Source organism: Peromyscus leucopus, chromosome 13 (genome assembly GCF_004664715.2).
Source record: "Peromyscus leucopus breed LL Stock chromosome 13, UCI_PerLeu_2.1, whole genome shotgun sequence".
Classification (NCBI taxonomy): domain Eukaryota; kingdom Metazoa; phylum Chordata; class Mammalia; order Rodentia; family Cricetidae; genus Peromyscus; species Peromyscus leucopus.
This window is the reverse complement of record NC_051074.1, coordinates 57,166,571-57,189,580: the sequence shown is the minus strand read 5'-3', so window position 1 is coordinate 57,189,580 and position 23,010 is coordinate 57,166,571. Positions and strand designations below refer to the sequence as shown.

The window sequence follows — 23,010 nt, the reverse complement described above, 5'->3', positions numbered from 1 at the left end:
TTGACAACACAGACACCAGGCATTTTGCCACTGAAGTCCTGTTCCCCTTTAGAACTCTGATTTACTGTCGTTAATGGCTCTTTATCCTAAGTGGAACTTGAGATCAACAAAATTATCTCCTTGAAGATGCCAGGCAAGTAACTAACTGCTCATGAAGCCCTCTGAGAACTCAGTCCCGTCCCCACCCCCGTACCCAGAGAAATGCTTCCCCTATTTTTGTGGAATTAAGTGCAAAATGAAGTCAGACCCTCATACTTGCCCATGTGGCAGACAAACTCCATTGTAGCCCGTAACTCTAGTCTTAAAACCGAGCAAAAACTCTGAATAAATTTGAAGCTGCCTAGTCACGTTTCCTGTTTAACAGAGGATGCTGAAACAAGCCACGGGGCCCTAGAAAGCGGAGCTGAAAACGAAGTCAAGGTTTTCTCAGCTGAAACCGACAGAGCAGGCCTAGTCGTGATGCGACTGGAACAAACTGGTTCCTCCTGGGCTCTGCCTTTAAAGTCCCTTACTTGATTTCAGATGTCATCTGCGCTTAGCTAATGGCCCCATCCACCTTACCCTGATAAACTGGAGGCCTCCACCACACACACACACACACACACACACACACACACACACACACACACGCACCACGCACGCACGCACGCACGCACGCAGCCTCCCTCGGCAGCATCCCCACACGTGGCCGCTAGTCCACTGCCCTTTCCCGGTAACCTACTTGGCTGCGTCGGCTCCGCTGGTTATCAAGGTGTTAATCAGAAGCTCGTGACCGTATCTTGCGGCCACGTGGAGGGGAGTGTTCCCGTCCTTATCCACACAGTCGATTTCGCCTCCTGAAAGAGAGGGTGACACAGCGTGATCATGCAAAGCTGCAGGTTGATTTGGGTACCGAATCCTGCCAGCCACCTGAGAACACCAAATACCCGATTTCCTTTCTACCTCAGCGGGCATCTCCGCTCTACAGTGTGAAAATGGCTGTCTGAAGCCACAGCAGTGCCATGTCTGCTGAAATGGAAGTCTATCAGAAATGCTTTTGGAAAAAAAAAAATCTGTATCTTCTCAAGAACCTAAAACCTTGCAGCCACATTCTGGCTCTAACTGGACAATACAATCAACTTCCATAAAATACAATTCTGGAGATTTATGGAAATGACAAACCAAAATGGGACAGAGCATTCAGGGGAAAGATTTGTGTAGTATGTTGACCTAGCTTAAAATATGGACGAGTAAAATGAGAAAAAGTATGGATCAAAAGCTGAAAGTGCCTGTATTTACTAAAAATATCACATTAGTTATCTGTCAGCCTTTCACAGAATATTTTCATTTTGTCTCGTGGATTTTGCATTGTTTTTCCCCCAACTTTTTATTTCATGTTTCCCTTTCTATGAGTGTATGTATAAACATAATGGGTTTATTTAGTTAGATGAAGAATCATTTAAAAATAGATAGTGGAGCATTTCACGTCTGTATGTTTCCCTTAAGATCAAAATATTCCCACCCACAAGTGCATCCCCTTGTCTTACTGAAGAAAATGAACACTGGTATAATTTTGTGTAATATACTATCTTCAGCTGCCTTCCAGACGTGTTTACAGCTGTTTACCTGTTTAAGTCTGGAACCCAAAGACTCTGACAGCATCTCCTTCATGACTCCTTCTGGATTTTATTTATTTAAACCCCCACATGCCATTAATATCTTTGGAAACCATCCCAGGTGGTACAGGATGTCCAGCATCGAGGCCTGCCGGACGGTTTGCTCTTGAGAGTCACACTAAACATGTTGGCAAGGACAGTCCTGAGCAGGTGGGGACTTCCCATGGCACTGACCCAGCACACATGCAGGCTGCATTGGTCTGCTGCTGCATCGTGTGCAGCAGGCGCAGGGCTCCGGCACGGAAAGATGCTGCTGTTGACGGTGGCCGCAGAATGATGTGAGCACTTAACGGTGCTGAATTATCGGTTCTTTAGAAATAGCTACACTGGGGCTTCTCTGTCCTACGTATTTTGCGGCCATAACAAAGACATTTGCGTGATCAAGATGGCACCTGCCAACACATCCTACGGCAAAGGAAGCTTTACCCTTTATAGTTGGCAAGCATTTTTGTGTCGTGACCCTTTAAGGCTGAGCAAATCCTCAATTTAATATGCCATTTCCAACAAAACTTTTCAACAAGGATTCCCCTCATACAGGGAACGCTTTAGCAAAAGCTGCCTAACTGCTGGGCACTCGTACACTTGCTTTGCTATACATTTGATTGTTTTAAATTTTTAACTAGGTTCAATTGAATGTGTTTTATTCACATGTAAAATATTAATACTTCACAAATCAATGTTATATTCTTAAAAGCCACATGCTTAGGAGATATCTCCGTTGGCACAGTGGTTGCCATGCAAGCATGAAGATCTAAATTGGTTCCCGGAACCTGAGTTAAAAGCTGGACACAGTGGCACACACTTGCAATCGCAGCAGCCGTGAGACAGAGACAGGAAGAGCCCTGGGACTCACTGGTCAGTCACGGAGCCCAGTTAGCAAGCCCTGGGTCCCAGTGAGAGACCCTGCCCCAAAAGAACAAGGTGGATGGCTCCTGAGGAATGACTCACCTGAGGGTGACCTATTGCCTCCACATGTACAGGTGCGCGTGTGGAGTGCGCACGCACACACACACACACACACACACACACACACACACCTCTTTCCATTCCCCCTATTTCATCCTTACAGACTTCCTACCAGAAACCATTTTCGTTAGCTTTAAGCACATGCTTCCTGCGCTTCTCTGACAGAATCTTCGCTGACTGTAACTCTAAAAAGTTGTATTTTATGGACGTTGATTGTATTGTCCAGTTAGAGCCAGAATACGGTTGTGAGGTTTTAGGTTCTTGAGGAAAGTTGAGGCCAGCTTTAATAGTACACAGCTGTGTTGTTCCTCCTGAGGTGGATGGGCTGGCTTAGCGGACTCATATCCTATGGATTAGGCTGTAAATAACATTTTGCTATCTCCAGAAACACTGCAGTGAAGACTCTCATGTGCGCATGCACACTTTTTCTATTTGCTATTTGCAGGTTCAGAGTAATTCCCAGAAGGACTCTTTCTAGTTTAAAAGCAAGTGAGGGTGTGTTTTCATGGTGCTGTGTAACTCATGCTGACCAGTGCTGTGAACATGCGCCTCTTCTCCACAGTCTCACCCAGCTTTGGAGAATCTGTCATCTGATGGCTGAGAACCAGCATCCCAGTGGGTTTTCATTTGCATTTATCCTATTGTGAAGGAAGCTGAGCACCATCTCCTCTATCAAGGGACGTTGCTTATCTAATCCTAAGGAAGCATTCTTCAGGACTTTTGCCTATTGTTCTAAATTTGGGTGTGTGCGTGTGGTCTTTTATTCCCTGATTTTCAAAAGCTCTTCAGACTTTGGGGGGGGGGTTGCGTCTTTATCAATAATATATGCTACAAATATTTTCCTTCTAGTCTTCCTTTGTCTTTATTTATGGTGTTTTCATTCAGTTAAAAACATAATGAACAAACCTTTTCCTTTATTGTAGCTGGGTTGCAAGTAGAAAAGCTTTCTGCACATTCTGGTAACAAAGAAATTAACCCATTGTTTACTACACTGGAAAAATGGGTTAGGTTAGGTTAGGTTGGCCCATATGGAGTTTATCTTAGTGGCTGTGATGCAAGTTGTCTGACTAAATAAATGTTCCCCCAAAGGCCAGAAAAGAGTGAGCCTGAGGAAAAGGATCAAATGATTCATAAGGACGAAGTAGGTTAATGGTTGCCAGGGTCTGGGGAGGGGAAACGAGAGTGGATGCTGATGAGAACGAGGTTCATTTAGGGATGAGAAGGACGTTCTACAGTCACACGGCAGTGACAGTTGTGTGACCTTGAGAAAACACTCATACCCACTGAACTGCATATGACTCAGATCTCACTTTAAACAGTAAAGCCTAATGGACTTGGTGGCTTATGCTGTAATCCCAGGACTCAGGAGGCTGCGGCAGAAGGATGGTACATTCAAGGCTATCCTGGGCTACACAGTGAGTCTGAGGCTAGCCTGAGCTACATAGCAAGACCTCATTTCAAAAAAGGAAAAGAAAAAGAAAAACTGAAGGCCGGAAGAAAGGCATAGAAAAATTAAAGAATAAAGTCAGCAGCATGGAAGGACAAATCACAATGGATGCTGTGTTTACATAAACAAATGTGCTCTTTAACAACAATGAAAACAAATCACAGTGATGCTGTGTTTACATAAATAAGCTCTTTAACAACACTAAAACATTTAAATACCCAGTGTATTAGAGCAAAATGAAGTCATTCTGAGGTTGTAGCTTTTGGTTATTCTATTCAGAAATAATCTCTGCGTCATTGTGGAAATCTGTCCATTACTGAGCTATCGGCCCATGCTGGTAGATAACAGGTAGAGTGGACCTCAATAAATGATTATGCTTTACCAAATAGTCACCCTTACTCCCCAGTACTGTAAAACCAAAGCCAAAGCCCATCAGTCCACAAAGTCCTGTCACCTTTGGCCTTGTTTTCTTATGAATTATTTTGATTTGTTAATATATTCATATTGTGACAAGCTATACTAATATTATAATATCTAGTACACACACCTAAACTACATGGATGCCTGTATTTACCAAATCAGAAATGTGAATATATGAATGGATGGCTTTAACCAATCTATGGAGATGTACTTGTTCTAAACATAGTATTGCTGATGAAGATGATCAAATAAAATACAAAAACAGAGACATCATTCATAATGGACTGACTATCCAAGGCAGTATTAGTATTGTGGAGCATTTCCTTCCATTTTTGTGTGTGCATGTGTGCATTCGTGTGTGCATACTCATGTGTATCTGAGCGTATCTGTGTGCATTTGTATTTGTGTATACACATGTGTATGCATCTGTGTATTTGCATATGTGTACATGTGTGGATTATATGTAGAATTTTCCATGGCTGAGCTCATATAATCTAGAAATATGTGTATCTTGCTTTCTCCCTTGATGCTACACTACAAATACTTCCATGTGTTATTTTTTCACTAATATAACTGTAAATTGTTATATAATGTCTGTAATTTGGAGCATTTACCTAACAAGCCCCCAGTTAATAGACATTAGAGGCTCTTCCCAGATGTTGGCTACTAAGAAAAACAGAAGAATAAACACCTTTATGAAGATTCTTCACACTGCAGACCACTTCCCTCCAGCAGCACGGTTAGAAGCAGAACTCCTGGACTAAAAGGCTACATCTTTTTAAGGCTCTGAACAAGCAGCAGGAAAGCAACTTTTAAGAAACTCTGTGCCAGTTTACATCCTGGTTCTCAAGCACTACCTCAGGGTCTTCCTGGATCTAGGAAGAGCTTGAACTTCAGGCCAGGAGGATCCTGTGTTTTGTCTTGTGAAAAAACTATTATCAAATCCCCCAGTATCTGCACATCCCTTCAATGAGCCAATGAATCCTACTTTTGCTCATCCTAATCTGTGTATCACCACAGGGTTTTTTGGTTTTGGTTTTTTGTTTGTTTGTTTGTTGGGGGGGATCGGGGGAAGTAGTATTTTTTACTTGACAAGTATACTGTTAAAATATGTCAGTTGATAACGATAAAATAAAATAATTATCAAAAGTATGTGGCCCTTGTGAAAGAGGCAAAAGCGTCACAAACTGCGCTCATCACAGACAGATCTGAGGTGCTTCCCTCTAACAGGCTTTTGTGTCTAGATCGTCACTAAGAGTCAATCCGCTGCCAGCAAGTCTGCGCATGTGCAGCTGACAACCCTGTTGCCTTTGACCACGGAGGAGAAATATCGATGGCGGCCTGAATCCAAACCCTGATCTTTACCCAAACCTGTGCCGCTCTGGGATGGCGCTCATTTTCAGAATGAGTTATTCAAACAAATGCACTATGATCATTCTTGTCAAAGTAATAATTGGGTATCTCTCTTCATATAAATAAGTAGAAAATTCCAAAATGTTTACCAAATTGCCAGCGGAAGTTCTGATTAGGTAGGTCCTTCAATGATTTCACTTCAGTTTGCAGTGAGTGTATAGTTATTTCATAATAATAAAGATGATAAAGTTAATTATTGTGATCATCTAGGGAGTAGAGAGATATCTCACTAGGACCTGATTTTAGGAGTTTCTATTTAGATCAATTCATTTTTATGACCTAATTGTATTTTTGGCAGCCACTTGGCCTCCATGGCTACCCCAGCATAGTCCAGGGCATATATATCTGTCTAAGGACCTGAGCTATGGTCTACCTGAAAGGTCAACCACGGAACTGAGATAGGGAAATGAGGAAGGAGACCCATAGACTTCAGAGAAGCCTTTGTTCTGGACACCACACATAGCCACACATCCTTCCCAGCTGAGAGCCACCAAAGGTTTCTGAAGACATGCCAGGGCCTAGAATTACCATCCTCAAATATGCCAAAAATTGAGGAGAGAAAGAAGAGGGTGAAACTATCAACAAGGCTAGAAAACCACCTTATTCTGCGTCTAAAAGGTTTCCCATGGATGCTGTCATTTTATGTCTGTTTAAAGCCACATAAGAATAATTACCATATGTATATGCTTTTGCTGTCATTTAAAATACATTTTAGGGGAACGTCATAACAATAGAAAATAAGAGAGACTTTGCATTTGTATCTGAAAATATGTTTCTATTAGAGTAAATCCTCTGGATGAGGGAGTTTTTATTTTATCAGCACTCTACAGACATTTCCATTTCCACCTGAAAATATTTAAGCCTTGCTCAGAGCATACATTAAAGATCTTTACCATTCATCCGAAGGTTGCAGGTTAGATGCGGCCAACTGATCATTAATGGTCAGTGAGTAAAATAAGCATTCGCCACATTAAAGGCGTGCGTGGCACGTTCAGAGGGATGATCAGCCTTCATCTGAAACTAGCTTTTCACTGCACAAACAAGAATGGTCATCCTCAGTTGCTTCAGAAGGACTGTGAGCCAAAAGGTCAAAAATCACACTGAGCCATCGTAAGCCAGTGCCTTTAGAAGCTTTAAAAATAAAGAGAGCTTGTACCAGGAGAGTCTAAGGCAATATCATTTTTTAACTCTGTAATTTGCTGGACAGAATCTGAGGCAGCTGCCTCATGCCCATCGCTGGATCGGATGCCTCTGATGCCACACAGTGTCGTCTTCTAGGCCCCATCCCTCCCTTGATGTCACTTTGCAACAACAAACAGTGCGATTTGAGTCCAAGTTCATTGGTTTTTTAACTGAAAAAGAAAAGGTTGTGGGTTTTCTGAATTGCTTGTTTTAGTGATTGCCTTCCCAAATGATGCTGGAGGGAACCAGGTTTTTGTGTAGATGAAGTAAGCCTGGCTGGAGAAGAGAATCAGAGAAATGCTCTACAGAGGCCAAACATCTAAGTGTTCTAACAGAACAAACAAAAATACAAAAGACGTCCCCGGTGCATGGTCAACTGTGTCCCCTTGGGATAGTGCCTTCCAGCTCCAGGACACAGAGCAGCTTGTGTGAGCTGTGAAAGCTCTGGAGACTGACATCAGGCCACGGGGAAGCAGGGGCTGGGCCAGAGCAGGAGTTTTTCCGAATGCAAGAAAATAAACAGGAAGAAAGAAAAGAAGGTCCTCTGCTCCCTAAGAACAAAGGTCAAAGGGAAGAACTGACAGTTCTCATGCATGGAATGAAAGCAGAAAGCAAGCATCAAGTTGTCCATCCATGGGGACAGCTCTGTCCCAATGTAGGGACCTCTGAGACCCAACTGAACTCAAGTTGAAAACTTGTGAACACCACTGTTCTTCTAGGGAGATGTATGTACAGACAGATGGTGGTCGGGAGGCTACTCACTAATGCTAGACTGTGCTCCAAACCCTGTTCCTCCACATACTGCTCAGAAAGCCCAGCACGTGACCATGGCTCTGCCTCACTCTCTTCATCTTTGAAGTGAACTTGATCAAGTTCCTCCTGGGATGGTGAGAAGGAATTATAAGGAGGTGTCTAGCCAAGAGCCTGGCACAGCATGAACATTCGGCCAAAGTTAGCTTGATCATTCCATGTACTAACCTGTGTGTTACAGCCACTGTATCTCATCAGCTCAGGCCTGAGGATCCTGGCCCACCCGTAAACTAGGTACCAGCCAGTCAGTGATGGGATAGGCTAAAACAAAGGGTCCTAGAAACTAAGAGTCGCAGCTCTTCTCCTCACTTCGAAGTGCAGCAAACTCAAAGTTTGACTGACGGAGAAGTCAAGGCAGCCAACAGCTCCTAGGAGTGCTATAAGCACACTACTATGGGAGAGGGAGCTGAGCCACAATTGAGTTAGCGGAGATGCAGAGTGTGGTCCGGCAGAGGGATAGACTGGTAAAGAAAAAAAGCAGCTCATAAGGGCAGTGAAGAACACTTACTGCTCTTGCAGAGGACCAAGTTCAATTCCCAGCATCCACATGTCTGCTCACAACCACCTGTCACTCCAGTTCCAGGGAATCTGACACCCTCTGGTCTTTGCAGGCAACAGGCACATGCATGATACACATGTGCACACACAGGTAAAACATTCATACACACAATGATTTCTAACTCTCCGGCCTTGTCTCCACCACTGGAGATTACTTGAATAAGAGACAAAACTTTTTGTTCCATATTGCTAAAATCCACTGATTAAACTCACATAAAAATATTCAAGGGGCTGAGGAGATGGCTCAGTGAGTAGGAGCCCTTGCTCTGTAAGCACAAGACATGAGTTCAAATCTCCAGCACCCACATAAAGAACTGGGCATGGCCGTTTGTGCACACAACCCCGGCACTAGGAAGGAGAGATGGGCAGACCTGAGAACTTGCTGACCAGCTTAGCTACAACCCCAAGCTGCTCAGTGAGAGACCCAGTCTCAAAGCAATAAGATCGAGCCAGGGGGAAGACACCAAGCATCCTGCTCTGGTCTCTGCATGAGCTTGCTCAGACACTCACACATATTGTTCTCATATGTACACCACACACATAACATACAACACACAATACACACACCAAAAGAGTATGCTATAATATATTCTTAATTTAAGCCTTATTTGTCTTGAGGGGGATAGATACTTTCTGAAAAGCCTGTGAGAAATACAATAGGCTAAGAAAAGACCTCAAAGGGAGAGGCCTTTATTTATGGATATCTACGGCTCATGCTGCAGGTTAGGAATAATGGGTGTTCTGCAGTGAATTTCCACATTGCCTTTCTTGACGCAAGGAAGCTTGCTCAGGTGTCTTCTCACACAGCTCCACTGGCATGGTTATATAAATGTCAGTTTATGACCTGCGCTGCTGTTTCTGCTTCCTAAGCATCATGAGTGGCTAGTTTCATATATATATATATATGAAAGAGAAAGAGAGAGAGAATATACAAAAATATATATAATATACATAGAAATATATATTTGGTTTTTATGACTTGAGTACCTAAGTTATAACTCAATGCCACTAACCCAAAATTCTTACAGCTACAAAATAAAGAGATCCAAGAAAAGTCACTCACATTAGAATTTTGAGAATTGGAAGGTTTGAGTCTACTAAACGTAGTTTAGGCGTTACAAATTGACCAGGAGTGTGAGCTGAATGCCTGGTCCAAACTTGTTTTTTTGTTATTCTTGCTTTCTTGTTTTTTTGTTATTCTTGCTTTCTGATTGTCTCTAAGGCTTGCTAAGATCATCTAAGTTGTGCTGTCAAAGTTAACCCGCTCACAGGTGCCAACCCTGACCCCAGGGCTACCATGAGCTGTGACATGCAGTGAGTCTTCAGGGACTTTGGCCTCAGAGACAGTCCAGTGATGTTCAAGTCCACTGTTGTTGAGCGTCTGGAAAACGACTGTGTTCCCTGGCTCTCCCAGCTCTCCATCAGGCCTCTGCTTTCAACACACACTCTTACCTGCTTAACCCTGAGTCACCTGACTTCTTCCTACCCTTGTCCATGTGGTTTAATGAGCTCAAACTTGGGGAACGTTATTGGGTTCAGTAATCTAAAAATAACTTAGACCAGTGGTTAGAAAATGCAAGCTATGGAGGCGTGGCTTCATTAAAAGTGAAAAGCTACAGTATTTTAAACCTGGTCATCTCTCCCAACAGCCAGGCACACCTGTTTTTCACCTGTCTGGGAATTGACTACAACATGGTTTTACATTCTCCCCACTCCTGGAGGAACACACACAGCATCACAATGTTCATGTAGCTGTTAAAGCCAATATAATCTGAGAACTGTAAGCCCCACCAAAGCCCTTACCGTTCTGGATGAGGGTCTGTGACCGCGTGAACCTTCCATGGACAGCCGTCATGTGCAGGGGACTTTTGCCGTCCTTACTCTACAAAACAAGAAAGGAGAAACAAAGGAGTCATGAGCCAGCATCTTTGACCTGGAAGGGACTGTGAAAGCCACTCTCGATGCCCTGGGAATAGCAATTTCAATTTTTTGTTTTAAAAGTGTGGTCAACGACTACAAAGAAGAGATAATTTTGAAATAAAAAGATAACGATCCCAAGAGGCAGGGGCTGGGAAGGACTGGGACAAACTGTCTTCTGGACGAGATGGGACTGACAGACTCAGGAACTCACAGTAGTTCCTCTTGTGGAGGAACCCTCCCCTCCACATGGTCAACCCAGTCCACATTCCAGCAGGGAGGGGGTCCAACAGGGAGGGGTTCCAGCAGGGAGGGGGTCCAGCAGGGAGGGGTTCCAGCAGGGATGGGGGCCGGGCCCATGAGCCCTCACCGCCAGCTGTGAGCTACTGACCACTGTGGGCTGCTAACGGAAGGAGAGTCCCTGGTAAGCTGGCCTCGCTTCAGTGAGTGGCCTCACACCCATGTAGCTATGGTGGGGAAATCTGATCTAGGGAAGGGCAATTAAGCTTGATCAAAATACATTGTATACATGTATGAAATTCACAAAGAACGTAAGTATTATATATAAAAAAGCTGCAGTATAGAAGACCTCTCCAGGCACTGTGCAATATCCCATCTTTACAATTTTTAAGTTGTATTATTTCTATGATTGTGTGTGTGTGTGTGTGTGTGTGTGTGTGTGTGTGTGTGTGTGTGTGTTCAATTGTGGGAATAGGGGACAGGGATAGTATACATATGGAAGCCAGAGGATAGCTTCATGGAGTACATCCTCTCCTTCCAGCTATGTGTGGGTTCCGGGGATCGAACTCAGGTCACAGGCGTGCACATCAAGTGCCTTTACCTGATAAGCCATCTCACCAGCCTCCTTGTCTTTCAATTAAAAAAAACTAACAACACATCTTAAAAACCCTTGGGGAAGTGATCATCCAAAATGCTTTCTCCTCCCTTGCCATCAGCAGACAAGGGACATCTTGGTGTACTTCTCGGCTTCTAGAAAGATAAGTGATCTGTGAACTTGTGTGGACCTGTCTGACCTGTAGCTGACTAAATGGATGCAACTCTTAAGGGGAAGCCCTGCACCATCCCTTCATTTTACTTCAGCAGACACTAAATGTGTGCTCCATTTACTTATGTCTTACTCATGACAAAGACAAAACACAGAAGATGTACAGAACTTATCAACTGAGTGTTACCATACCAAAGATCAGACTCCCACACAGCTCATTAAGACTAATGAAAATCCGTCTGAAAGAAACTGTCACAACTCTGGGACAAAAGCGTCTCCAGAGGAGCAGGTGTGCAGACTTCGCCCGACTCGCAACACTCCCTCCACACAGCACTCTGAACCCTGTGATTACGTGGACCTGTTCCCATTCAGTGGGAACTGTGCCTCGGAGCTCGAATGCAGCTCCTTTTCCGGGCTACGACCTGCAGTATGAAACCCCGGAGGTGCGCTGTGGTGGCAGCAGCATGCAGGTAAGCAGCAGAGACGCTGCATGGACTGCTGCTGAGCAGCACGCAGGTAAGCAGCAGAGATGCTGCATGGACTGCTGCCGAGCTGCGACGCTCAGTACGGGGAGGAGTTTGATAAGTAATTGTAAGTTGACGATACGTTTGGACTTACAGTGAGGGGTGACCATGTCTTCATCCGTGTGTTGATCTTCACTGTTATTACATTTTAATTAATTTATTTAATGCATACGCGTGTGGATGCACATATGGAGGTCAGAGGATGACTTGAGGGAGCCTGTCGTCCTCACCTTCTATCGTGTGGTACCCACCGTTCTAACCCGAGTCCACAGGCTTGGTGGCCGGAGCCTTTACTTGCTGAGCCAGCTCGCTGGCCCTTGGGTATTTTTAAAGCTCATGCCACTATCATTTTCCTAAATACCAGTAGAAATGTTTCTTCAAGTCCGAGGTTAAAAAATGAAGCGTCACACATGAATATTCAATCTTAGATAAAAACCTAAGCATCTATGCTTTAAAATGGCTTTGTTTTTAAAATCCCTAACTGAATAATCACTAAATAAGTATCTCTTAGAGGACCCAGATCCACCCCTACCCAGGGTGCTAATTGGTGATAGGAATTCTATGAACCAGCTCAATCTACTGATTCTGAACGGACCCAGGGTATCGTCTCATGCTTGCATGGTAGACTCAAAGGCAAGAGCCATGCTTTAGACTATGGGTTGTTTTGTTTTTGTTTTGTTTTGGCAGAAGGAGCTTTATTATATCCTAGGTATTCCTTTGAAAAGAGTAAAGTAGTTACCCAAACTCTATGCCAATGGAAGAGTTAACCACAGTGGTAACTACACCCTAGTTGAAGAAAAAAAAAAATACTAGAGTTAAAATTTTCTTCAGTAGATGGGAGGAAAGCTAACAGGATCTATGTAATATGATTATAGATGGAATCAGAAAATATGGAGAAAAGACAGATGCCTGGCACCTTTTAAAGGAAAAGGAACAGCCATTGAGAGGAAGAGTTTGTCTTCATCACTGACCTTGAAACATTCATGGACATTTCTAAAACACCATCTAACTCCAGTGTTTGGTCTGGGGTGCAGACAGTCCCAATAACTCAAATACCTGGGAATGCTTTGGAATAAAGAATTTAAAAAACAACAACCAAAAAAAAGAGAAGGAAGAAAGAAAAAAATCAAAAACCAAAAACCACAAGCCCTTCAAGCAAGAGGGATGGCAATCCAAGACTCACGGAAAGCGAAGGTGGGAATTTCAGAGTTGCCACTAACTTGTCCATAGATGGTGCTATTTCTTAAAATTTTGCTCCAGGATTTGCTCTTCAATTTAATATAAACACATAAGCAATTATGATTTAATTAAATGTATATAAAGCTATAAACACTCCAGTGTTTAGGAAATATCTTGGTAAATATTGAAGCCAGTGCCTTCCCATGCCTGGAAATGAGCGCGAGGACTTTACCAAGGATTACTGACTTGGCGGCTGTCTGAACTGCGGCTGTGAGCCAAGCAGAAGCAAGCAGCGGCTAGTGCAGAAATCGCAAAGCCAGTCCTGCGGGAGGACGGCAGCCACGCTCTGCTCCCTCGGCTGTGTGGGTCTCTGGTGAAGGCACAGCGAGCAGAGATGACCACGGATGGAAAAATGCAAAGATGGGCTGTTTGGTGCCGATGAGGCCCGCTTCAGATCTGCCCGTGCTGACTCTTGCCTTTGGTCACCGACTAATAAGGCTGGGCAGTAGCAGTCATTTGTGCTAAGTTTCATGGCGACCATTTGGGGCTGCTTTGCTTACATGCTGTGGATGTGAAGGGTGCTCACTGTTTCAAAACAAAAACACTGAAAACCAGTGCCATTCAAAGGGCAATGCTCCTTTGTTGGTCTTCAAAATTTAGAACTCAATCAAGCTAAAACTAGAACTCTGCTACACTTCATTTTCTGCCTGAAAAATTCTTCACACTGGCACCTGGATGTTGCTACTGTCGCTGGAACTTTGGACAAGGGTAACACTGCCTATGTGCTCAGGAGACTGTGTTCAATTCTTCTATTTGTTTAAGGCTTTGCTTTTATGGGGGAAAATAATTTTCTTAATTCCTAGTCTCCCCCAATTTCCTGGGTATGTTTTCCTATCAGATTTAAGGCTTTGAAAGCTTTATTTTGAGAATTCACTTAATTAAACAAGAAAGCTCTTTTAAGTATGGTCAAGGCCTGAGTCATAAAGGAAAGCTAGCGTGAACTAACTATTGCTTTGTGACAAACACTAATCCTTTTTGCAAAGTAGAATCCAACACTGACCTTGAACTAAACAGAATATTTCAATTGTCATGACCATCATGCTCCTCAGGAGTTCATCTTTTCTTCTATTCATAATGTCTTGTTTGCTCATCTTCCAACACACACACACACACACACACACACACACACACACACACACACACCACAAAGCCTCCTCCCTAAATGGCATTGCTACTCCTTAGAGACAGGGCATGCTCTGTGGCATGATCCATCCCAGAGTCACAGGAATCGGTGGGCTATCTATCACAAGGCAGTAAGGTTGCTACGGGATCACACTAAGCTGGGATAGGGGTGTCAGCATGTAAACTCAGGTGCTCAAGAAGGATTCCTAAGTTAATGCAAGTATCTCAAAGCTGGTTGGGAAAAGCCATGTGTAATTCAGTTTGTTTTGTTTTTAATGGTTAAAATGATATAAAATACCATTTAACTCATACATTCATTCCCCCCCTCCTCCTTCACTTCTTCTCTAAAATTCCAAGGTTCCATTCCTTCTGCTGTTTCCTCCTTCCTCCTGCCTGTTGGTAAGTTAGCCCTAAAACACACAGACAAGGGAACTGGCCCACTTCGGCCAATATGTGGCAGGCCTCAGCTCCAGTCTCCTGGATACAAATGCTCCAAAGGTCCACGGACAGAATGGAGACCATGGCCAGACTAAATGTTGGTGGTCAGGAATTAAATAAGGTGACTGCAGCAAATTCTGAGAGTGTTTTATTGTTGTTGGTTTGGTTTGGTTTGGTTTTTTGTCTTTTCCACTGTGGCTTTGGATTCGTACCTTCTTGAAGTCTTATTTTGAGTGCTTATGAAAAACAACAACAACAACAACAACAAAACCTTGAGCTGCTCCAGAACTTGCAATATGGTCTGTAGTAGAGAAGAAAAATTACATATTCTTCTTATTTGCAAATTACATATTTCTTGTTTGCAAATTACAAGTCACTCTTCGATAGATTTTTATATAAAATAACATGTCTTTATCATTTTATCAAAGTTAAGTAGTGAAAAGTCAAAGCTAAGTAAAATGAGATGGATCTAATAAAACAAGAGACTATAAAATGCACACAGACCACACATCCTCTCCATTCCCCATCAATCTTGTTACTGTTCATGAAGACATCACTCTTCGTGTTTTATAAGTGAGGAGGAAACCAGAGTGTACACTGGTTGCATTATCTCAAACTTGAAAAATCTAAAAGAATACAAACCGTCTAATGTCCGCAGATTTTCAAAATCTGAGAGCAATGTGGGACAGAGAGATAACAACTCTAACTAGAGATCTGCTTCTGAGTCAGCCAGGATGGTCCAGGAAAAGGTAGGTGCATTTAGAATGTGTGTTGAACCTTGAAGAAGAATCTGCAGGTAACTACACACTCAGCAAAGACAAAAGGAAGGCCAAGGAAGCCCAGACATGAATTCAAAACTCCCTTTACAGAGCAGACACACAGAAAGTCGTCTATGATTTTAAGATGCCATTTCTTGCATTCTGTTTATGACTAACAGTCTCTAAGGAAAAGCAAGCATCAAGGCTAAGTAAATACACCTTGTAAATTCTGGTACATTTACAAAAGACTTACTTACTGTATGTGTAAGTATGTATGTGCCCTAGTGTACAAATGTGCACTATGTATGCACGAGCAGGTGCCTGCAGGTACCAGAAGATGGCGCTGGATCCTCTGAAACTGGAGTCATAGGTGGTTTTAAACCCCGGAACCAAACCCAAGTCCTCTGCAAAAGCAGCAAGTGCTATCAACTGCTGAGCTCGGGTCCACTTTATGGGAAAAGAGATAAGGCTGTCATAAACCCATGTGACCCCTACAGGTTAAGTCATAAACCCATGTGACCTCTACAGGTTAAGTCATAAACCCATGTGACCCCTACAGGTTAAGTCATAAACCCATGTGACCTCTACAGGTTAAGTCATAAACCCATGTGACCTCTACAGGTTAAGTCATAAACCCATGTGACCCCTACAGGTTAAGTCATAAACCCATGTGACCTCTACAGGTTAAGTCATAAACCCATGTGACCTCTACAGGTTAAGTCCATTATCGAATCTGAACTGACCACTGGGCGGCCAATTGGAAGAAGCAGGCCGGATGGTAGAAAGTGTCTTTCCAGCCCTGGGCATCAGACACACTCAGAGCACTGGGATGCACTTTTCAGAGGACGGGAGCCTCAGACAACCTGTAAGCTGCCAAGATGGCCCCTTTATCTAATGCCCATCCTCTTCCTCTGAAAGACCCTCCGATGCCCACAGTCCCTGAGATGTTGATTGGTCACTTGTGTGCTTCTTGCTCCCCGTGACTACCACACTCTGTGACTTCTGCCCCCCACAAAACTCTGTCACCTTGGTGTGTGTCTCCTTGGTCTCCTCCGTGTTTCCAAAGGCCTTCTTCTCACCTCTTCTGGGCCCTGCGTGTCCATGTGTAGGGTGTGGGGCTCGGGAACACTCTCCTTCAGACACATTTCTCCCTTCTGCACGAGTCTGACCTTCGTGAGGTCACCAAACTCCTGTCAGGCCTTTCGTCCCTTTCCTGCCTCTCTCTTGTCCTCTGCTCAGCTCTTCCTTCTCTGCACCCTAAGAGTCAAGTCCTGGGGTCCTCCCTCGCCTGCTCCGTGCGGTTAGGTACTCTCTCCTCAGACGACTCCACCCTCTCCCGTCACCTTTTGGTGACTGAGGCAGCCTGAGTACTAGTTTTTCATATTCTTTACCACTCTTCCATGCTAGAACATCACATTTCCCACTACCACGTCCTCATGCTGGCTCAACATCAGTTTCTCAAAAATTAAACACAGAGTTATGAGGTGGCTCCATGGGTAAGGGTGCTTGCTGTCAAGCCAGAGTATCCAAGTTCAAGTCCCATTGCCAACATGGTAATAGAAGAGAACTAACTCCTACAAGTTGTCCTCTGACCTCCTCATGCACGTGTGCTATGGTGTACACACACACACACACACACACACACACACACACACACACACACACAAAGAAAAATAAACTGAGTGCATCCGTTTACCTCCTATGCCTACTCATGTCCTGACATCCTCTCAATGAATGTGAACAACATCAAATGCTTACAGTATGACAGATTTTGATCTGTATAATTTAGGTATGACAACTACGTTTAATCTTCATAACGTGACCATGAAGACAATGCTATTATTTCCCTAACTTTACACGTAAAAAAAAACTCAGGCTCAGACGAGTTGCTTTTGGTTAGTTATCTGAAGTCAATGCTAGGATTGACTGAGCTATCTGAAGCTAAGGCAGTCTAGCCCCGGATCAAAGCACGTGACCACTCTATAGTACCACCTCCCTTTCCCTGGATTCCATTCATCTCCAGCTCCCCTCTCCTGCCTTGCCAAGCTTTGTTGACTCTCTCTGCAAAGTTTCTCCCTCCAGAGGCCCCTCCCACTCCTCATCTTCAGGACTCACAACCTAGACCAGTTTTACAAACGTTCAATTACTGTGTAGTCACCCATTTGTAGGTCTGCTATAGCTACGTTTATTTTTTTCTCAGGATGAAAAAGCTTTCTTTTGTATTTAAAAATAACATGCCCATTGATCACAATCAGAGGGTTTGCAAACTGTGAGTTCAGTGGAGGAGGGTTGCAAGGATGGAGCCTTTAACTGAAGTCCCTCATCTTCCTTCCCTTGAAAGACCCACAGATGACACAGTGACTGTTTAACCACTTGTGTGCTTACCTTTAGTGGTCAGGGTGCTTCCTGGTGTTCCAGAGCCCCACATTCTACACATGGTGCTGAGTGGTAAGGGATGGTGGAGGGCACTGCTTGGGATATTCTACCACAGGGAAGGGCGTTTCAGTACAACCCAAACGGGGAACATTGAGGGCACAGACACACAGGCTGCCTCCACCAGCCACCAGGGTGAGCCGGTAAGTTACGAGTTCACGGCTCCACACTCCCTTGCTCACACCATTCTCTGTTGGGAATGTCCTCTCTCGAATTGTTTCTGTGGCTCCTCTCAATTTATAATCTTCTCAGCTCAAAAACAAGCTCAGTGTTTTGTTTTGTTTTGTTTTTTTATCCCCAGACAAGAAATAAGCTAACATGTGCGTCATCTACTTTTCAACGTTTCACTACTCTTCTTCTCTTGGCACTCATCACGCTCTCTCGCGCCTCCTAGCCATCCGGGTGTGTTTTATCTCCTCTATTGTGAATCTGTATGACCAGAGATCACATCTCATCTTCAAGTTCCCCCCCCCACACACACACACACACTATCAAATCAAGAGCAGGGCAGTCCTTAGGCAATTCCATGGCTGAAGAAATGCTCATGGCACTTGGGTCACTGTTCCATCATTGGAACCACTGTTTACAGCCTGCTGGGGGAAAGCATTTGAAAGCCATGCTGGGGTTGGGAACAACCATTAGCCAGTCGTTCCTCCGTGTTCTCAGCAGCTCTGCCCGAAGAGCTAACCACGGGTATCTGTGTTAAAATATGGGCTGAGGTGGCCCCTTTAAGACCCGACGTTCACCGGAGCATTCATTAACCCACAGAGGAGATAGGATTGGAGCCCTGCTGCCTGCATGCTGGTACCATCATACCCGGAGAGGCAACCCAGCAATTTCCACAGCCCCTCAATCCAGGATAAAGCTGTGTGGATCAAAGTGCTTCCAATTCACGAACACGCGGCATCACTGACATCGGTGACTTAAGTTCAAGGGCTCGGTGCCAAGGTGTGTAAGGCAGAGAGACTGAGGGTCATACCTGAATGTTCACGTCGGCCCCGTTGTTTACTAACAGTTCCAGACACAGAGCACCATGAGTGGACGCCGCTGCAAAGTGCAGCGGAGTGAAGCCACTGTTGTTGGGCTGGTTCACGTTAGCACCGTAGTCGATGAGCTCGTTCACGACAGCGTCCTGGCCGTTGTAGCAGGCAATGTGCAGCGCTGTGTTTCCATAGACATTGATTTCATCAATCTGCAAAGCGTCCAACACAAGGCAATTAAAATCACTGGGGCCAATTTAGTCCATTTCCCACAAAAGGCCTAATGGCTCTGGCGAGAGCGGGGAAACATCCACACAAGTCAGCATGATTATTCAGAGCTCACTTGCTCCCCAGCAGGTATCCCAAGAGTGCCTCTCTCTCCCTCCCCCACCTCCCACCCCCAGGGAAGACAGGCAAAATTGAATACGACAAAAAATGACCCGTGAGGTATCAGAGGTTTCAGCCTGTGGCGGGCGTTTCCCAGCTGGAGGGAGACAAACAAGACAAAAGGCAAAGACACCTTCAACATGTCAGGAAAGCAAAGAACAAACCCCAAAGTCACGGGCTCGGGAACAGTGACCATGAGAAGAGGGGACAGGGCCAGCAAGAGAGGTGACTTGTGCACCCAGTGCCCTCGAGTCTGGCTCGGAATCAATTCTGTTTTCACTCTGGAGCCTGACACCTCACAGGCTGACCCACCTGCGGAACTGAGGTATGTCGTCCACAGCTCCCTACTGCTTTCCCAGACCTGCTCAAGGGTCAGGCGTCACCACCTTGGTCTCAGACAGCACCCGGTTCTCCTTTCCTCCAGGGGTAAGATGCCCTGAGCATTACTGTGCCTGACTGAAGGAGAATGGGACTGGCCGACTGTAGAGACCCACAGAGGTTTCCTAGTGAGAACTTACGGTCTGAGAACCTGAACTTGCTTTACCCAGCAGGCGTGGGCGTGGTTACCAGGTGTTTGGAAGGGTCTGCACTTGGCTGTGCGGTATATTTTAATCTAGTAAGGGGGAGGTCTTTTGCCCCACCCCTTGGCATTGTTATAAAAAGCCCTTTTGAAGAGACAGAAGGGGCCATTGGGTTTTGATCCAGGTCTTCCCGAAGCTATCCTGTGTTTCTGTCTTTCGCCTCTTCGCTATCTTTCTATCTAAAAGCTTCTTATCCCTCTCTCCTCCTCAGAGGAACCCTTTAAAAGGTGGGAGCTGGCCTCCCACAGTCGACTGTAGCTCAACATCAAAGTCCCTTTGTTCAATCCCTGCCCTCCATTCTCCCTCTTGGACTGTGGCCCATGATTTCCCAGGTCAGCTTCTGGGGGTCCTTTTTACATGACTGATTGTTACATACTAGACAGGATATAAATGTTAGCCAGGAGGTGGTGACACATGCCTTTAATCCCAGCACTAGGTGGCAGAATCAGGGGCAGGCGGATCTCTGAGTTTGAGGCTAGCATGGTCTACAGAGAAAGATCTAGAATAGTCAGGGCCACACAAAGAAACTACGTAGAAAGAGAGGGAGAGAGAGAGATTTATATATTTCTCCATGTATATAGTCTGTTTCTGGTTTCCTGCTATTTAAATCAATGCCTCTATCACAATTTATCAGCTCACATAAAAAAGAAATACAGGACCCAAGGAAATAAGTTTTTCCCCACTTGAATAAAAATGCAAACAGGATTGTATTTCAGAGCAGAAGAAAACCCAGAAAGACATGAACCGAGCTGTGGCACAGCCCCTGGGGCTTACCTCTACCCCCAGGTTCAGGAGATGCTTGACAACGTTGATCTGCCCGTTGGAGGCTGCAGCATGCAGCGGGGTGTAACCCTTCTTATCCTTGCAGGTAACTTCAGCGCCGTGGTTAATAAGCAGGGCCACAACGTCCAGGTGACCTTGACAAAACAAAGCAGCAAAAACATCATTAACCTTAAATAGGCAACTTGACAACATTTTGCACCCGAAAAGATCATTATTAGCTCTTTTTTGTTTTGTTTTTTTAAACCACCAGTGTTTTTCTGATCCAAGCTGCCTCATGGAAAATAGTCAATGAGCATTTATTGAGTACCAACTCTGTGCGGGACATTATATCTGTCCCACGGGAAGAAGGATGATTCAATAAGACTTGAATGAGATGTAGCTGTGGTAGGATGGTGGCTGTTCACTGTGACAAAGAAGAACCAGGGAGTGACAACACATAGGGCCACAGCCTTTTGAAAGTTGTACTGAAGTTGAGTGGTGTGCAATCCCAGCAACTGGGAGACGGATGGCAGCAAATTACAAGTTCAAAGACTGCGAGGGCTACGGAGTGAATTCCAGACCAGCCTAGATGGCTTAGCAAGATCCTGCCTCAAAACAGAAACAGTAACAAGGGTTGTGTTAAAATGAAAACCATTACTATTCCTCACCAAAAAAGCCCAACAGTAACAATTTAGTTTAGAAAACTAACTAAAGAAAAAAATCACAATACTCCCAGATTACGGTTAAATCTGAAACTGCCATTGCTTTGATGGGTTTTAATCCATTTAAATTTAAAAAGACAATTTCTTATGTTACCCTGTAAAATAGCTCCCATAAATTATTCACTAAATAGAAAACCCTCCTAATCTCAACTGTTGTGGGCATTTGAACTCTGCTCCCTGATTCACAATGATAAACATGTTTGGCCTTTATTTTATAACTGAAGATCACTCCAAGCTTAAGTTCACTGTTACAGACATCGCAGCCAACTGAAGGGCAGGAGACAAATACTGACTGCAGGACCTAAAGTTTGTGAAGGACGTGGCAGGTGTCGGTAGGGATGGGGGTGTGTGAGCTTGCTTCATCAAAATTTGATTCCTTATCTACAATAAACGTGTATATAGAACAAAATATTTTCAATTACTAGTGGCGCTATCTCAAGCTGTTTGTCCCCACTTTTACCCCACTAGTTCCTAAGAACTGTCACCCACATGCATCCTTTTCCATTTGTATCCTGATGACATGGTACTAATGATGTGACTTCTTCGGGTCACCAAGATATTTTAACCATACATCAGCAGAGCAGAAGCTGGAAGCCCCCGGATTCTTTGAGTAGCTCAGTATACATTTTGTCTAAACATCCGATTGCTTTTAGCCAACTCAAAGGTCTGTGGTACTCAAAAATGAAAGAAGGGGCAGACAGAGCGACACAGGTCTGTAATTCCAGCACTGGGTGGGGTGGGGTGGTAGGAGGAGCAGTTCAAGGTCTTTTGCTACACAAAGAGTTAATTCTTACAAATTTTTAAGATTCTTGGGATCTGTAAGTCTAAAAATTCATTCAGAAATCTGTTGTGGAATGATTTGTTTTATTCTTACCCCAATCCACCCCCCACCTACATAATGTTAATTTTTGACATTTGAAATGCAGACATGAGACATGAAGAAATTTGAAATGATGATAAAAGACATATATGCTTATCAAACTGACTCAAACAGGCAAAAATGCTCAAAAAAAGAAGCCAATCACCAATCCCTGGAGATACCATCCAATATTTCACTATTGATTTTCCAATTTCCCTTCACTGTTTAGAAGTTTCCACAGCAATGGAAAATATTACACATATTACCATATTCTATACATGCATACAGAATATGATACATATCTGTGTTTCTCTATGAGGCATCCCCCCTTAGTCCATCACAAGCCCTGGATGTTTATAAATACACACGGACACCATTGCTGTACTCCCTACTGGGTCACATTGTATGGATGCTCTGGAATTTACCAGAACAATATCCCCTGGGTGGGTATCAGCTTGTGTGCAACTTGTCTGATAGAACCCTGTCTTCTAATTGCTGGTTCTTTTCCAACCAGAAACACACAGAAGGATCTTAGTTCTTCATGTCTCATGTCTCCATTGAAATAAACTGGGAAGACTATTATTTGTCCAAAATCTTTGCACCAATCAAAAGGAAAGGACAAAACAAAGAGGCACCCTATTTCTTCAACTCCAGCAGAGTGAGGTGGACAGAAGGGAAGCCTGTGGGCCTCCACCTTGAACCCAGCCTAGCAGAAGCCCGATGGACAGGAACGCCACCACTTCTACCTACAAAGGAGCCAGGAAACTTTCCTCTCTTCCTTCCCTTGGTTTATTTCAGAAATATTTAGAAGTGCAGAGACAACGAGCATGG

At 44.2% G+C, this 23,010-nt stretch overlaps 1 protein-coding gene across 2 annotated transcripts in view; it reads right to left on the bottom strand.

Moving 5' to 3' along the window:
• The window catches only part of Ankrd44 (ankyrin repeat domain 44), a 266,879-nt gene that overhangs the window by 88,409 nt on the left and 155,460 nt on the right, over positions 1-23,010 (bottom strand). For both annotated transcript variants that reach the window (XM_037210410.1, XM_037210411.1), the window contains exons 7-10: positions 20,611-20,753; positions 18,868-19,080; positions 10,255-10,333; positions 722-836 (exon numbers count right to left, since the gene is read on the bottom strand). In XM_037210410.1, the coding sequence (XP_037066305.1) occupies positions 722-836; positions 10,255-10,333; positions 18,868-19,080; positions 20,611-20,753 (550 nt within the window). The remainder of the gene's footprint in view (positions 1-721; positions 837-10,254; positions 10,334-18,867; positions 19,081-20,610; positions 20,754-23,010) is intronic.